Source organism: Nelumbo nucifera, chromosome 2 (genome assembly GCF_055504915.1).
Source record: "Nelumbo nucifera cultivar China Antique chromosome 2, China Antique-T2T, whole genome shotgun sequence".
NCBI lineage: Eukaryota > Viridiplantae > Streptophyta > Magnoliopsida > Proteales > Nelumbonaceae > Nelumbo > Nelumbo nucifera.
In genome coordinates this window covers 45,625,370-45,643,773 of record NC_142650.1, presented here as the reverse complement: position 1 = coordinate 45,643,773, position 18,404 = coordinate 45,625,370, and the positions used below count along the sequence as shown (strand labels likewise).

Genomic DNA, 18,404 nt, shown 5'->3' with positions numbered 1-18,404 from the left:
TTTGAAATAAATGTAGATTAGTGAATTGGATAGATTCAATTTAATATTATATTCTTCAATATTTTGTAAACAATATTTTATTTTTTTATAAATAATAAATATGTTGTTATTAATTATTAATGTAAATTAAAATATTAATTGATAATTTTTACAAATATGTAAAAAATTTAAAATGCATATCATGTGCAATTTAACTATTAAAATAATTATTTTATTATTAATATTTTATTTGTATAATTTTATTGATATTAAAAATCATCTTTTTATATAAATATGGACTTGATAGATTATTTGTTCTATAAATTTATAAAATATTGTTTGTGAATATTATTGCTTGGAATAGTTAGAATTGTTAAATATAAACACGTCTTTTCTGTTTAAATTGTATGTTGACACAAAAGCGTAATAAAATTTATTTGATTTTATAACAAGATAAAGCTTGGCTTGATGGTTCAAAGTGTGGAGAAAGATGGTGCATCTGAATGACTTGGGTTTGAATCGACATAGCTACATTTTTTATGAAGTAGAGACGTGGTGTTTCACACGTATCGTCTCATATTGGTGCATATCGTTCGGTATAGTATGATGCATGTCAATATAGATTCATATCGGTGTGATGTTGTGCACATACATTAACCAGTCTAAGGGTAGGAAACAAATTTTTCTAAAATTGTAGAACAGTTACAATTAAGTACAAAGAAGTTGGTTATTGATTGTCCTACTCGTTGGAATTCAACTTTTGAAATGTTGTCATGTGCTTTGAAATTTAGAAATGTGTTTCCAAGATTTCAAGAAAGGGAGCCCATTTATGACTATTTGCCAACTCCTAAAATATGAGAAAAAGTGAAGAAAGTATGTTAGGTACTTGAAGTGCTCAGTGTAGTTACCAACATTATTTCTAGTAGTAACTATCCTACTTCTAATTTGTACCTCAATGAGATCTATAAGGTAAAAGAAATTTTGAACTTAAAGTCAATGGATGAAAATGATTTCATTCGAAGGATTGTTGGGAAGATGAAAGAGAAGCTTGATAAGTATTGGGTGAATGTAATCTATTAATGGCAGTGGCTTCCATCTTGGATCCGAGGTGTAAATTGAGACTGGTTGAGATGTATTTTCTAGAAATATATTCAGAAACTGAAGCTAGAAGAAACATTAAGCAGTTTTGAGGGGATTTATACTAGCTTTATGATGAATACGTAACTGCTTATAATGCTTTTAGCAGTAAACAGTCCTCCACTAAAGGGAATGGTAGCAATAGGTCTTCTACAAGTTCTAGTTCCAACTCTCAATCATCAACAAATTCGGAATGGTCAAAATTGATGAATTATGTAAAGAGAGTTGAGACCATTCTCTCACCAAAATTAGAGTTGGATATGTACCTTGAGGAGGGTGTTTATATTTGTGAAGAAGAAATGTCACATCATAAGTTTAATGCTTTGGAATGGTGGAAGGCAAATAATTTGAAATATAGGGTATTGTCAAAGATGGTAGCTAAGATTCTTGCAATTCCATTATTCACAATAGCTTTAGAAGCTACATTCAGTGTTGGTGGTAGGGTAATTGATTCTTATCGTGCATCTTTGTCTTCAAAGACTATTCTAGTTTTGATTTGTGGAGGGGTTTGGATTTGTGTCCTTCATGGGGTGAAGGAAAAACAAAAGGTATATTACACTTAATTTATACTTATTAATTCTTATTGGTATACTATTTATTTTTTTGCTTTGATTTATTGTTCATCAATTATTTAATTTTGGTCCTTTTTTCATGTTTGTAGGTGGGCAAGAAATCTATTGAGATAGCTCTATCCATTTGTTAATGATACCTTCAGCTTTGGGTAAATTGTTTGGATGCTCTAGGATCAGGAGATGTGACCATGTCAATCATTGGTTGTGGATTCAATTGTTTAGGATATTTAACTTCTGGATTTTTTTTAGTTACTTTACGGTTATGGTTAGAAACTTAAAATGGATATTTAACTTTTTTTAATGTTTAACTACTATGGTTTTTTGGTTCTTGTGAGATGTTATTTGATGGTTTTGTTTATCTATTAAAGAATGAACTATTGACTTTAATGCATAGATCTCCATTAATTAGTTCAGGAAATCTTGAAGAGGATGGAAAAGATTAAGGATAATGTCCATCAATTAGCAGCAGCATGGAGATTTAGAAATATCAATTCATCATTTTTTCTGTTGAATTGGTGATCTGTAGGGTTTCTTCTGTTTATGGATGTATCAGGATTCAGGAGTCAAAGAAAAAGTATAAGCATGGAACTGAAGCTTCTGATGACTCAAGTAATAGCTGTACACCTGTAGTAATAGTTGTACAATTCAACATTTCAGTTTTTCCTACATTCCTCCATTCCATGATACATGTTTAGAGGCCTTGTAGTGCATTCCTATATCCATTTCAATGTTCTGATTGCAAGGTCTGGGGCCTTACTCTACTAGCATAAAGAAAGTGGAGAAGGAAATGGCCAAGAAAGTAAATGATTTATGTGGTATGCTTCTTATGCCTGTTATGATTTAGAGAGTTTGTTGCATGTTCAGTGTCGGGCTTAATGCATCTCATTGATAATCTACAAAATGTAATTAATAAACTATTTTGAGTATCTGGATTAAAATATCTTTCATATTTCTTGGGAGGAATTGGATGGACTGAACATATATCAGCCTGGCTTGATCTACACATGTAATTTACGAAAAGGCAAAGTATAGTATTTCATTTTGTTAATATAAAACAAAAACAAGATACCCCTGTACAACTAGAAACTGAACATAGGTAATAGGTAATGTACAAAAACACCTTTACATCCCCATACAGAAATCCCTTGTCTTGCCATGGCATCAGCCATCATGTTTGCTGATCTGCATGTCTATATGAAACTTGAATTCAATTCTGAAATCAGGGTTCCCTGTTCACCCCTTGTCTTGGATTTTTGTATGTCAAAAATCCATCAGTTTTCTTATAAAAAAGATGTTGCTTCAAGCATCATCTGTCCACTTAGAAGTTGTATCCATGGATCAATATTTATTAATGTTGATACAAACAAAACTCCTGTTTGTAAAATAACATTGTTTTTAGTTAAGAAATTTATACATAATCGGGATAAAAAATCTCCGATGCAAGTGTCATATGTCTTTTGTTGATTGATATAAATCTGTGGAATGAATATAGAACTTTTTATTCCTTTTTTTGGTCTTAACATTTTCATCTATTTGTACCACATAGTGCATCTGTATATTATTTCTTTCCTACTTATCAATTGATATCTTCCAATTGTTGAATCAACACTCTTGGTCTTTCATGGGGTCAAATCCCAAAAAATATTTTGCTTGGAATGTGATCTGCCAATCAATATATGAAACTCTTATACCTGACATAAAAAGGATATTTCCTTTACAAACAGGATACCATGGTTCATTCATTGGATGGTGTAGATATTAGTTATTGGATTTTAAATTACATATATCTGGCATATGCTTATCTGCATTATATCTAGTACTTCATGAATACTTTGGGATGATCTTTGGTCTCTGCACTTCCATTCTTATGGCCAAGTCTATTATTTTGTTAAATTTCTCAATACTAAATTCTTAACATTTTTCAGTACATCTTTTGGATTACTCTTCCTTGACATCATCATTGTTACTGCCTTTCTTCATCCATTCCTTAAGGTTGTGTTTGGTTTGAAGGAAAAAAGTAGGGAAAGGAAAGGAAAGGTAGGGAAACCTTTACAAACCTTGTATAATTTTTCCTACATTTCCCTTCCTTTCTCTACCTTTTCCTTTAAACCAAACATGGCCTAAGAGTTGGACACTAGACACCTATGCTGGTCTTATTTTGTGCCTAAATAGGGTTTGCTTTTATTTGAACTATAGGTATTAAGGAGTCTGATACTGGTTTAATGGCACCTAGTCTAACATTCACTAAAGCTCAAGTTCGAGCTCAAACTCGAGCTCAAATAGGCTTGGTTCTCGAGCCGAATCGAGCTTGTATATATAGATTATTCATTTGAGCCGAATTCGAGCTTATATTTCCAGTTCGAATTGAGCTCAAGCCTTGTAATATTATATCGAGCTGAGCTCGAATACCCAAATATTCAGCTCAGCTCGACTCATGTCAACTCAACCTAACTTGCCCCTGTACAAGAACTTGTATTAAAAGTTATTGAAGGTTTATTAAGCTTTATTGCTGGAGGGCCGCAGCTGTTAAAAATTCCCGTCAGCTTTGGCATTCGGAGGTTCCTTAGGCTGCATTTGGAATCGGTGTAAATCAAGAACGATGTAAAAGTTTACATCAGTTCGCTTTTGTTAGCGTTTGGAATGAGTGTAAATGAAGATCGATGTAAAACTCCACTTTGGTTTAGATTTGTTGGCGTTTAGATGGAATGGAGATCGATGTAAAACCTCGTCGAGCATAAAGTTTTTGTGTTTTACATTGATTTTAAATTGAACCGTATATAGGTGTAAAAGTACATTGATGACGTTTTACACTGAACCGTATATAGGTGACCGTTATATTTTGAAAACCGTGATTAAAAAGTGTAAAGTTCTACATAGATGTTTATTTACATCGATTCTCGATGTAAAACTTTATGCTTGATAAGATTTTACATTAATTCACAATATAAAATTCTACTCTATCCAAATGCCAACAAATCTAAACTGGAATAAAGTATTATATCAATCTTCACTTACACTTTTTCCAAATACCAACAAAATCGAACCAATATATACTTTTACATCATTATTGATTTATACGGATTCCAAACACAGCCTTAATTCCAACAGCAAAGCAGATTCATCAAACACTGCACAGCAACAATGTGAGCGTTGAGCAGGGACGCATCCTCCTATTGTTGAATCCAAGAGTGAGAGAATCGTAAAATTGAATAAAGAGGTATTTCAATTTGGGTATAACGATGAATATTGGAGATTCATCCAAAAATAATTTGGAATTATGAACTCCATGTACTTTCGTTAACAAGCAAAGTAGACAGACACTGAGACGAGTACTAAGACTAAAGTGTCTCTGATATAACGTACGATATATAGCTGCAGTCTGCAAGGTACCCTACCCTGCCCATATTCCCATGCACTTAGCTCGAGAGGGGATCTACTCCTCATAAATAGGCGCCTCACATGCACATCCATCGTGCATTGAGAGCATCTCTCATGAATGATAATTGATAAATACGGAAAATATTCTCAATGGTAAGATATACGTGTGAAACGCTTGTAAGGCGTCAGGTGTGAGGAGCAGATCCGGTCTCGTCCTTCCTTATCCTCCTCTGTACTTTATGTTCACTCGGTCTAGTCAAGGCTACATATGGTCCATATCTACATTGTTTGTGGGTTCCAGGGTTTATTTTGGTTGTTTTTGTGGAGCAGAGCACTGACCTAAGCACACGTTTGCAGGTGACTACGCTCACGGCTGGATTGCATGGAATCGCAGAAGCTGGCGATGACTGAAATACGTTAATGCCACTATATATCTTTTTTTTTTTTCATTCAGAAAAAAACTTGAAAATATTTACACACTGCCCAACTGACACCCCATCATACAAATATTTTATCCGTTTTCTTTTATTTAACTAATAATTGGCAAAAGCGATTGATATTTTTTCAAGGGTGTAAGGGAGATAGTAAAGAAAAATCTATATATGTGGGCTATTTATCTTTTGAATTTGTGATGTAATTTTCTTCCTAACACTTAATTAATTTTTAAGTGAAAGGAATTAGGCCAAGTGTAACAGTGTTTATTTTAAAAAGTATTTATTAACATTTGGTATAAAAGAACTGATTTAGTATAGGTGTTTTCAAATGAGATGTTGCTGGCCAAGATAGACAAAAAACAATTCCCAACTTTTAAGCTTTTTAGTTTATTCCCCAACTGATAAAAAATACTAAGAAAAATTTCATTTTAACCCTCAACTTTGGAGGTAGTGTTAAGTTAGTATCTGAACTTTTAAACGTGTTATTGTAGTAGTTAAACTTTCAAAAAGTGTTTGATTGGTTTTTGTCGTTAATCAACCGTCAGTTATCTATTGAAAATGTCAAAACTACCATTTAAAAGAAGATACTGTTTATTGTCTTCTATCTTGAGACTGAATTGGTTATTTTCAAAGAAAAAGAGAGAAAAAACATGAAATATGATAAAGAGAAACAATAAATGAAAGTAAAGAAATAACTAGACAAGAATGTATTTCAGATCTAAAGGTAGAAGACAAGGACTTCATTAGTCTAGAATCTCAAACACCTTAACCGGTTGGTTCAATCTCAAGGTAAAAGATAATGAACATTGTCTTTTTTTGGAGGGTATTTTTGACATTTTCAACAAATAACTGACGATCGATTAACGGAAATGACCAACTTGACACTTTTTTGAAAATGCAGTGACACGTTTAAAAGTTTTGATACTAACTTAACACTACCCCGGATACTAAAGTGGAATTTTTTCAAAATACTACTGGCGTGATCTCGGCCCAAAATAATTAATTTTTTAAATAACCATTTATTTTTAATCGCTTACAAACTTGGTCTTAAGATGTCCCATAGGGAAATTAAATTTGTGGGCAACCATAGTCCATAGATATCAAACGAAAGAGATTCGTGGATGAAGAATATTATAGGGTGAGACATGAGTCATTTGGGCCTGGGCCTGGGCTTGGGCGTGGAGGATGACGAAAAACATGCATCGTGAGAAGTCCTCGAGGACCTACCCTACCCAATACCCATTACTCAATGCACGCTCCACACCCTGGCCCCACAAAATGAGAAGCTTGATATGTTGCAGTGGCAACCCATGTTTGATAGCTCCAACTGAAATAATGTGGTGGTCCAGACTCCAGAGCCATGATCACAGCTCCAAGGCAAGGGCCACGTCTCACATCGTATATTCGTATCGTATCGAATCGTATCCTATCGTTATCGTTTTTATTTATTTAAAGAATTAAAGGAGAGAAAAATGAGAAATGGCCTCCACATAATAAATAAACCCAAACCAAAAAATAATCGGATTTTCTTCCGAGTCTGTATTATTTATTTATTATGTACGTACAGGCCTAGGTGTCCATCTCACTAATTAAAATCAATGAATTGATAGATAGAGGATCCCTCGTCCGATTTCTTACAAAAACGATGACTAGTCAGAGATCACATTATACTCGCTTGCTTGCAGTTTCAACCTGCAAAGCACGCTCTTGAGAGAGCGAGAAATTAATTGTGTTTGGAGTTTGGACGCCTCTGATCTTCCGGCGTTGATTGTCCGGGGGAGCTGATGATTGGTGGTGGGGGTCCTTCATTTCATTATGCGAGGCCCGATTCACCTGCGATTCTTCACGACTATCCAAAATAACGCGCCACGACTACACCAGTGCTGCGTAGCAGCCGACACCATTCACTGCAATCTGCCTTCAAAGCCTGTGACGATTAAATACGCTGAGCTGAAATTCTCTTTCCCCCTCTCACGTCATACTCATATCATTACAGTTACATTACCGTATGAAATTAAGAATGGCTTCGAGCCAAGTTTATTTAGCTTGCTGTTGTTCTGCAGATCTTCGAAAGCTTGAGCATTTTCCCATGTCTACAGATTTCATTTGAAGCGTTCAAGTTTTCAACTTCTGAGTGACCAAGCAGCGTTCCTGAAAACCAATATGTCTAATTTGATGGTTGGTGCGTCTCTTTCGAGCTGCGAATTAGTTGCTTTCGCATAGGTGGGTAATGGAGGTGTTTTTTCCCTTTGAATATTTGTATATCTAATCAATGCCTATTGTATCGTCTTATTGTCGGTTGTCTGTTCTGTGCTGCCTTTTATGTATTTATTTTCATTATTCTTTTCTTTTTCTCTGTTATGGTTACTGATCTGCTAAGGATATTTGTGTATAATCATTCATCATATTTTGTTTTCGTCCTCTTTCCTGTGTTTAAATATTGTTTGGCAACTACTGAGAATGAAGCTGGTCGATCTTTCTTGCTGTTTTTCAGTCTCCTCCTTTGATGAACGGTCATTTCACTCTGCGGCTTTCTGGAACTAATTTGGTATCTGGGTTTCCCCTCCTTCATGCGCGTTTCTTACCTCATCTTTCTGTCCTTTTTGTATATTTGGTTGCGTTGAAAGCACTGTGGACCTATCATTATGGCTTTCATAGAAATCTGAGAGCAAATATTTTGTTTTTGGCTCGCTTATTGCCTTTCATGCATATGTAACTGTGTGTACTCTCTTTGGGATTATGAAGCATTAGAGCTTAAATTTGGTCTACTTTTTCTTGCATAAGCTTTTATTAGGAATTCAAGTTGAGATGAATTGAAATTTACAGTTCTGTACACCCAATCATCTGCTTGACAGCATCACCATATATACTTTTCTGTACTCGTAATATGTCTTTCGTGTGGATGTTTGCCCAGTGTTCTTTCATATTCAATTTCCAAAAACTTATGCTGAAAGTACTAGAGAGGAGAAGTCAAATGCAGTCCCTGTTGAATTTTAGCTGTCGAGCCCACCCCCCCCCCCCCCCCCCCCCCCCAAAAAAAAGCCCCAAATCTGAGTATCTAGTTATTAAGAAAATTGCTCCGTTTTTTAGTTCCCTTTTTAGAATCTTAATAGTCTTATTGGGTTTGAGGTTGACAAACACTTGCTAAATGTAAATTTTTTTTTGTTTTCATTGGTTGATGCTTCTTGGTCTTATCATTTATTATTGTTATATTGTACTCTATTCTTTGGATGTTTGTTCCGATGCTTGGACAGAATATTGAGGTGCATTTGTATTCTGGTGCAGGTTCAAGAATCTGAGATTATGAAAACTTTTATTTCTCATGAAGCTTCAATTAATTGCTTAAATTATACCTCATGATATTTCCTTGACAACTTTTATCTGCTTATGAAATATGAGTTCTTTAGATCAATTTAGAGTTTTGTAACATGGACACTCTTTTTTCTGAAAATTAGCTGTGTAAGACTGTTTTCTTGTTTCAGTTCCATGCTGACTTGTGTTCAATGTTACCAGATCTCTTAGGCTCTTAGATGTCAATTTGTCAGAGATCTTGTACCAATTGTTGATCACAAGGAAATGTGTTAGTGTCCATTTACATGAATTTACTGTCATATTTCGTCAGCTGCATGGCTGTCAAACCTGTTTGTGATAGAAACAAAACCACAATGATCACTTAACATTCCACAATGACCAAGTTGCAATGACAAACAATTAATTGATTGAATATTACCAGTTATTTTCAGATGATCTCTGTTGGGAATGTAGTTTTAGAAAATTAGAGATGAAGCTCTTAAGGCGTATATAAAGACACTGTCTTTAAATCTAAACAATCTCCTTTGCCACTTGTCAGATGACTTAAAAGTAAACTTATTTACATATTAAATGACCTCACAAATCAAGTTCCTGCTGGTCCTGTGTAACAGTTGAAACTTGAAAGAAAAGCAATTAACCATATTTTAGTTTCATTCTGAAAACAATACGTGCTTCTGCATTCTATTTGTATCTAAAACTGAACGTACTCTAACAGTCTCTTCTGCCTTTTGGTTTAGTGTTTGCGATGAAACAATGAAGTTCCAGTTGGAATCTGCCCTTGCTTGTATCATTTGCTTACTCTGTTTTCAGTACATATTATGTGGTTAGTATCAATTTTCTATGCTATACCTTTTTTGAGTTTTTTCCCCTAACCACTGATCATATATGGTTGCCCTTGCTTATACAGTCTAGTTTCAGCACATTTTGTGTAGTTAGAACCAATTCTTATACTACTTCTTCTGTTTCTTTTGCTTTATCCATTGATCATATAGCTGAGGGCAAACTAGAGTTACTTGCCTGGTCTAAATTTTTGATAGCCTTCAAATGGCTTAATATTGATGTGGTCCATGACCCTCAACTCAAAGTTCCCAGGTTGTGGATTCATTGGGATAAAAACAATAGGATGTAATGATTCTAAACATCTTCTGGTACTATGGTAATGATCTAGAAGGAAATAGATAGCTTTGATGATTAGGTTCTCTAACCAGAGGTGAATTATCTGCAGCAAAGATCTCCTAGGTCAGTGCTACTGAATGATAATGGGTTGTTAAGTTGTCCTTATGTTCTGTTGTGAATTGCCCTATATCTCACCTACGATAAGTATTATCCCCATGTAAACAAACTCTGCATGTTTTTTTTTTCTCTTGTTTCAGTAGTAGAGTTTAGCACTATATGTTTGCCTCGAATTATGTGCATATACCATTTCAAGCCACTCTGATAATCACATTCAATTTAACTGATCACTGACAGATGATCTTTCTCAAGAGTCTGGAATGAACAAGTGGACCTGTTTGTGTGCTTCTGCTCAACAAGGCAATCAGAGTTATGTATTTGCATCCAACTGTTCCACATCCTGTGATTGCATTCCTGGTATGCTGCCTAAATTGTTAAGGGATAACTTGGATTATCATCTACAAAAATATTGCCTTTCTTGGGGTCAGAAAAGAAATTAATCTCAATATGAATCCTGTATTAGTTTGTTAGAAATGGAACTCTTTTATTGGAAATGAGCATGAAAATAGTTATTTACTTTGATAAATCCACAAAATTCAGTTGGTTTTTTCCAGAAAAGGTTGCACTTATTAGCTAAACAATGCTTTTGAAAAGCTTTACAATGCTTATTCTTTTTTTTCCTTCACCTTTGTGTGTGTCTTAACCCTGAAATTTCAAAACTATAATAGATCCATATATGGAATCTGTTACAGCTATATTTTTTGTGAGAGACCTACAAATGTAAGTCTCTTAATGGTATTCATTCAAAACAAATTTGTGCGATTCAGGGATATGACCCTCTCTCTCTCTCTCTCTCCAAAAAATGTGTAGTATTTTGCAAACTGAATTAACTTTAATATGTTCATTCTTTTCCTAAGTTGCATTTATGAGGAAATATCATCTACTACAATATTTTAAAAATTATATTGCATTATTTTTTATGGCAGAAAAATCTGTTGGAGGATCAAGTGAAGAAAGATGGACCTGTATTTGTGCTGCTGAGGGATTTTCCGCAGCAGCAGCTGGTATTCATGATTCTACTTGTTTCACAGCCTGCAACTGCACATCTGGTAATGTGCCTTTTCAATGTGAAATGCTGATTTTGAATAGTCCTCGTTTACCCATACTTCTATAGTTGTAATGTAAATAAATCATATGCTGAACTTGTAGTCATTCATAATTGCTCCAATGAGATCCTGATGTGGTGGCTGTCTTATCTAAAGCTGAAAATTCAGCTCTACTGTAAATATCAAGGTTAACACTTTAAATTGGTTCCAGAAATCATGTAGATACTAGTTCCAAGCTGGTCTTGCATTGACTTTATCCCTCCAAGAATGGCCCATCAATTGAGAATTCCTACTAGAAGAAAGTGTAGCTGTGACTCTGTATAAAGCTTTACAGTGGCTGAGGACTCATTGAGCATGTTGAACCATGGATTCTCCGTATTTCTTTCTGTTTATTTATGCCAAATTCAGTATAATGCAATTAATTGGTAGGAATTTTTGTTTTCTTTTTCTCCTTTTGAGTGGGGAAGTGAGTGAGTAGTTGATTGGTGGAGATAGAATACAGGATTTTATCCTAGTTCTGGCATATGAATTTCCCCAGGCTTTTCCAGCTGATTAAGCCAAATTTTCAGAATGATCTATGTACCACAAGTGACAAGGTCGTGACACACACAGAGACACACATAAACAGACTCAAATAAAAACATGGAAGGTTAATGATTCATAGCTTCTGCTTCATAAATCATAACATGCTTAGAGTGGTTTGTCTTAATGCTTGCCATGCAGGTTTTCCAGTAGACGCGAAAGCATCAAGGAAGCATATGTCCAGCAAATTCATTATGTACATTCTCTTGTTTTGTGTGGTGCCTATGACTGTTGCATTTCTTGCTTTGCTGGGATGCTATATGTATTGCAGGGACAAATGTCCTGTTCAACCTCCAATATTTTTATCAGATAGAGACACAAGCTGTAACAGCGCTACCAACCTAATAAGCCATATGTCTTCTTCAATACCAGAATCCAAAGTTCAAATAAATTCTCCTTTGCACCCCATAACAGGTAAAATCAGAGCGTTTTCATTTATCTGCCTTATTCTTTTTTAAGAATTTGAGCTGATGATGGGCATGAGATTTTACTTTTCAAAGGATATTCTTGTTCAGAAAGAAACAGCTTGAAGATTTTATTCTATCTTAAAAATATTACAAAATACTTATTCTACTTTCTTAACATATCCCACATCCCCTGGGTGCTGTTTGAGGTCCAATATTTGCTTTGGTAACAAAAGTCTCAAAACCACTTATTAAACTTTCCTTTTTATTTTGATGCAGAGTGTATGCTAGGAGCTTCTTTCATGTTTAAAAGAAAAATAGGAACAGTAACTGGGACAATTACCCATTTTACTTATTCTGAGTTGGAGCTTGCAACCAATAAATTCTCCAATTCCAATCTGATAGGGCTTGGAGGAAGCAGCTGTGTTTATCGGGGTCAACTCAAAGATGGCAAGATTGTTGCTGTTAAGCGACTAAAGACTCAGGGTGGGCCTGATGCAATTGTTGAGTTTTCCACTGAGGTATCTCTCCCCCTAGATGCTGCTGCTTTTTATTTGTTGCTAAAGGTCTCTAGCTGTCTGCAGACCTCAGGAAAGCATTAACAAAATATTGTAATCTAGGCTGCAGCCTTGAAGACTGACAAATTTTTGTTTCTGCAGATTGAACTGATTTCAAGATTCAACCACTGTCACGTGGTACCTTTGCTTGGCTACTGCTTGGAGTCACACGGGAAACAGGCTGAGAGGCTACTTGTCTTTGAATACATGTCCAATGGCAACCTTAGAGATTGTTTAGATGGGGCTCCAGGGAAAGAACCCATGGACTGGGGAACTCGTGTTAATATTGCTCTTGGGGCTGCAAGGGGCTTGGAGTATCTGCATGAAGCTGCTGCTCCAAGGATATTGCATCGAGATATCAAATCAACCAACATTCTTCTAGATGATAAGTGGAGACCTAAAGTAAGAATCTTGAATTTGTTGAAACCCCAATCCATTACTTAATACTAGATCCAGCTATTTGGCATTTTTAGCATGAAGTGGCAACTCTAACTTGAACCTTTTTTTTTGTGGGTGGGGGGCACTTGAACCCATAGTCTTTTAACCCCCCCACCAACAAAAAATATGTCTGACTATGATACTGGAAAGGCTTGATACCTAAAAAATTTATAACCAATCAATTGGTATCATAAAAGTGGTAACCAATCAGCTGATATTCATCAAAATTCATGGTGGGGGTTCTGATTTGTTAAAGTTTTTCTAGTATCATACTTTTCCAGCATCATTGATATTTCCTAAGGCGTAGTTTGGAAAGAGTATAAATACAAATATGTACAGTACAAATACATATAAAATAATACAAAATACAAGGTTTTTCACCCTACGTATTTGTATTTGTACCCCTTCCAAACTGAGCCTAAAGAAAAAAGGATAAAAATACAAGTTGACTGATAATTCCATTATGTCAATTTGGTTGGCCAGGGTTTGACTATAGCACAAACTTCAATTTCATTTAAATATACCAAAGGAAAAAAAATTGTTGTTTCTGCAATATTTGCAATTGCTTAATGCTAGCCCACAAGGCTATCACCTACATGAGAACAGCCTTCCATGCAAGTTGTATCACGTACGGTACATTTCTTGTGCTTGGTGATGAAGGAATCTGTAATCCCACAAGGCTATCATTGCTCTTCGTGAAGTCAAAGTTTTGAAAAATGTAGCTTTCCTGATGGCATATGAACTTAGAAACCCTTCTTTCTTATTGGTTCACTTATGCACACAGATAAGTGATCTTGGTATGGCCAAACGCTTGAGGACTGATGACCTTCCTAGCTGTTCGAATTCTCCAGCAAGAATGCAGGGGACTTTTGGATATTTTGCTCCAGAGTATGCCATTGTTGGAAGGGCCTCTCTAAAGTCAGATGTTTTCAGTTTTGGAGTTGTTCTTCTGGAGTTAATCAGTGGTCGGAAACCAATCCAAAAATCAGCCAACAAAGGAGAAGAAAGCCTTGTCATATGGGTAAATTACAATGCTGTCATTTTCTTTGGTGGTAAAAGATTATTTTTAGTTGATCTCTTTTGTTTTTGTTGGATTCACATATTCCTATTTCTTGTGGAAGCTCCTATTTCCTTCTCTCTTGCATTTGGTTGAAAAAACATTTTGGTAAATCCATGAAAAGAATTAGAGTGCTCCTCTTCTAGAAACTTTGTGCTTTCTCTTTCTGTAGGGCGCAACTTGTTTGAATTGGCCAAGCTAAGGTTCCCCATCAATTAGACACATCTTAGCTTGGCAATATCTTTTATTTCAACCCACTGTTGACCTGTGTGGTCAGACTGGTCAAACATGCCATTTTATAAAAAAAACTGTTGACCCATTTAACCTGTTTAGTGCTATTTTATATTTTAAGTTTTTAACTTTATTATAGTATCATGAGTTGACCAATTTGGTTGAACAGCTAATCCATGGCCTGGTTGAAACCATCATGGTTGAACGGCTAGGCTTTAAAACATTGTTCCAACCTCATGCTTTCTAATTGAGTGTGACTGATTTAACTATCATGGTTGACCTAATGATTTCTATGCCAATGTGAAGCCATGAAGTGAATTGTTTATTAGATGGGCTGGTAAGAAAATATTTGATTTTGTAGCTGCATCTAGAATTGGCGGAAGGGGAGCTTTTTAGATGCCCTCTATGGATGTGTAGTTACTTTGATATATTAGGATCTTCTTTGTCCATGTAATCAGGAGAAAATTGAGAACATACTGATTTGAATTACAATGTTTTTTGCTCCTATTGTAGGCTACCCCTCGTTTACAGGATAGCAAAAGGGTGATTTTGGAATTGCCTGACCCACTTTTGAATGGGAATTTCCCAGAAGAGGAGATGCAGATAATGGCTTACTTGGCGAAGGAGTGCCTGCTTTTGGATCCTGACTCTAGACCAACCATGAGTGAGGTTGTTCAAATCCTTTCCACTATTACACCAGAGAAATCCAGGCGAAATTTCTCTTTAAGCCTTTTCCAGGTAATCATGCATTTCATCATTCCCTTTACAAGTGCTTTTAGCACAGATTCTGTGATGGCTCTTTGCTTCTTTTCAGATAAACTATTATTCCAAATCAAACATGTCAAAGTATTGTTTAAGATCATAATACAGATTCTGTCTTATGTCTAGGTAAAAAAGAAAGACCATTTTCCCAATGTTGGTCCTGGATATCTGGGGTCTTGGGAGGGGATAGAGACCTAACCTTTGGAAAGTGGCCATTGTCAACTCGAACCCATGCCTTGCGCACTTGTGAACCCAAGATTTTACCATCATTTCAAGAAATGGTCCCAACAATCATATTTTAGTGATTTCAATATATTTGGGTTTAACTTTTATTGTACTAGTGCAAGGGCACATTCTATACACATGCACAAGTAAATGGTGAACATATAAGTTGACATTATATAATCAAATTTAACTTTTATCACTTGCATCAAAACCAAGGTAAGTATCCACTTTATAATAGTATAGATTATGATCTGCTCCTTTCAAATATTCAGCATTGCCCAAAACGAGGATGCTTCTTTAATGTTTTATTTGGAAAATAATAGTTTGATTGAACACTATGGGAATCCAGACAAAACCATGTTGAGTGTTGATTCTCTCCTCTGCTTATTTTGCAATAAAATAGTGATTTTTTGTGTGTTTAATTCAACTCTCAATTTTTTTTTGGTAAAATGAAAAAGGAACTCCCTAATTTTGCCTCAAAATCATTGCCCCATTTCCATTAAGTTTGTGTGTACCATTTACTATTCTTTCATCTTCTGAGCTATTTGATTAATTTACCTTTAGAATGGATCATGCAGAGCTTATCAACTCATAGCATGAAAAGTGTGGTAGACAAGGAGAGGTATGAAGATGAGCCAGATTGTTCCCTTGATGCAGAGAACTTGAGAAGAGGCTCTGCTTGGTCTTCGTTGCCACTACATGTGCATCGTAATTTATGTGTTGAAGACAATAAGAAAGAGGCAGGCACAGTAATATCGGCTGAGTGTATAGAAAAATTGAACCCCGGTTTGAATTGCCGTTCTCCAGAGGATGAGATAGTGGACTTAACTGAACCCCGGTTTGAATCATTCCACATGGCAAACATTCAAAACCTATGATTTTATTAGAAAATTTGGGCAAGAATACCCAGAACCATGGCTAGTGCTAAATGCTCATTTCTTGGGGTTAAACGTGCTTGCTGATTGAACTTGCTCTTGGAAAAAGAAAACAAGAAGGCAAATCCATCTGAGGAAGGATTGGTTCTCAGTTCTCACAGTCAAGGATTGGTTCTCAGCTTTCCTGCAAGTCGGGACTCCAGATAAGCAATACTAGAATGTCAAAAAAATTTGAAAAGCTGATCATGAAATATAAATGCTACATTATTGTTTCATTTATTATTACAGATGAGAAAGAAATTGTTTTACTGCAAAAAAAATAAAATAAAAAAATACATACAAAGCAATCCTAGTTTTTGCTTGACTTGCCTTCATTTGGACGGGGAGTTCTTTTGCACTCATAGTTATTTATATCAACCTCCTCTTGCAAATTTGAGTGAGATATATAGGTGTAGTTGAATTTCACCTTGAGTTCTTCCTCCAATGAGATCTTTCTGGGTTTATACCCTTCTACTGGTCCCATTCTTGATAGTGCTTTCCTAGTCTCAATGATCTCCCATTCATGGTCGTCTTTCACCGAGCTTCAGAAGAAAAAGAAGATCCACAGGATGACTTCAAAAGACAGAAACAGAACACGTTTGTATTTATTGAAATTTGCAAATTCAATTGAAGCAAATCGCTTGGACTCCAAGACAATAATCTGCAACATCCCATAAAACATGCATGAAAGCTCTGAAATTGTTAAGCAGGTCCATATGATAGGACATTCCTTTTCCCCATTAGCAGCCGTAGAAGAGAAGGGAGGAATAAGGTTAAGGTCTAGCCTGATCATATATTAATACTTCATCTGCACAGTTCCACCAATTCCTAACTTCAAATGTGTCAAAACCAATCTATATTGAATTCAAGCATTTGGGTTTTCTTCCAATGGATGATTCAATTTCGCATTTTAGGATTAGAGTTTTTCAGACGTTGTCGATGATGAGATTAAGTGTTGAAAATCAGATTGACCTTCCTTGCAAGAGGTGGGCAAGCCCAGCTGCGCCAAAAAACCGTCAATGTAAAACATAGGATAGGAAGCCCATATCTGAGATATGGGTTTTTCCTACCCCATCTTTTGAACTCCAAAGCCGAACGACGAATCTCATCACATCAGTAGTCCCTTTTTATTTTCATTTTCTTTCAAGGATCAATTGTTGTCTCAGTATGTTAGAATATTTAGTGTAGTACAGCTGCATAACCACGTGTCATCTACCACTCGCGTCAATTAGTTACAAGTAAGGCTGCAACTTGGGTCGGGTTGGCCCGAATCCAACCCGAAAAGTTGGGTTGGGTTGGTTTGGGTTGATGTTCGGGTTAGGGATAGGGTTGAAATTCATGAATCCGACTTTACTTCGGGTTGGGTGAGGGTTGACCCCTTAGTCAACCTGACCCAACCCGAACCTGAGTCAATAGTACGTGTCATATATAAATATATGTTATATTAATATATAACATACATTGATTTGTTTAGATGCATGATATTTGTATGGACCCCACCACATAGTATCATGTATTTCTTTTAAGATAATCACTTCACTTAATCCTAATCAGAAAGACTAAAACCTTAATAACATTAATTATTTTATATTTTTTGAAAATTTTATTCTTCATGTCATATATGTTGTTTGCTGCCCAAGAAAGATCTATCGTAAGTCATAACTCATAATAAACTATAGTCATTTCTAACACTTGTTTTTTCTGAATTATGTAATAAAAGAACAAAAAAATAACGTCAACAAACAAATACTAATGAAACAGAGGATTAATATATGTAGTGAAAGTTGAGTTAAGATCTAAAATTGAGAAATTCTATGAGGTTTTAAAGGATGGGAAGAAGGTTGGGTTGGGTTGGGTTAGGGTTGAAGGAATTTAGTTAGGGTTAGGGTTAGGGTTGGGTTGGTCGGGTTGAAGGTCGGGCTGGGTTAGGGTTAGGGTTGGGCTAGGGTTAGCCTCAACCCGACCTAACCCGGCCCTACTTGCAGCCCTAGTTACAAGTCCGTTACACACTGACACGAAATGTATTTATAACTCATTCGTTCACTCATTTTAATTCAAGAAATCCTGCGATGAGGTTTTACCCTTTTGTGATGAACTTCCAAATATTTGTGATAAGTCTTTGCACTCTACCCTCTCTGTCTTA

At 35.6% G+C, this 18,404-nt stretch overlaps 1 protein-coding gene across 13 annotated transcripts; it reads left to right on the top strand.

Moving 5' to 3' along the window:
- Positions 1–7,132: 7,132 nt before the first annotated feature.
- On the top strand, positions 7,133–16,569 carry LOC104602602 (receptor-like serine/threonine-protein kinase NCRK). Of its 13 annotated transcripts, none has more exons than XM_010266346.3 (12): positions 7,136–7,495; positions 7,600–7,723; positions 7,995–8,048; positions 9,550–9,635; positions 10,283–10,402; positions 10,972–11,094; positions 11,815–12,087; positions 12,357–12,598; positions 12,737–13,036; positions 13,857–14,093; positions 14,874–15,098; positions 15,926–16,569. In XM_010266346.3, exons 4-12 carry the CDS (start codon positions 9,566–9,568, stop codon positions 16,223–16,225), a joined length of 1,890 nt encoding a protein of 629 aa, XP_010264648.1. In that variant the 5' UTR covers positions 7,136–7,495; positions 7,600–7,723; positions 7,995–8,048; positions 9,550–9,565; the 3' UTR covers positions 16,226–16,569. The 13 variants fall into 13 exon arrangements, with proteins under 13 accessions (XP_088755410.1, XP_088755412.1, XP_010264648.1 ...); XM_088899282.1 differs by having other exon boundaries at positions 7,136–7,506; positions 12,483–12,598; XM_010266343.3 differs by having other exon boundaries at positions 7,136–7,506.
- The last annotated feature ends 1,835 nt before the right edge of the window (positions 16,570–18,404 follow it).

Bases quoted from the DNA above. Each gene is read 5' to 3' on its own strand.
- LOC104602602 (XM_088899277.1), top strand. From the start codon at position 9,566: ATGAAGTTCCAGTTGGAATCTGCCCTTGCTTGTATCATTTGCTTACTC. The intron at 13,037-13,856 runs GTAAGAATCTTG...TTATGCACACAG, and splicing joins ATGATAAGTGGAGACCTAAA to ATAAGTGATCTTGGTATGGC. The intron at 14,094-14,873 runs GTAAATTACAAT...CTCCTATTGTAG, and splicing joins AAGAAAGCCTTGTCATATGG to GCTACCCCTCGTTTACAGGA.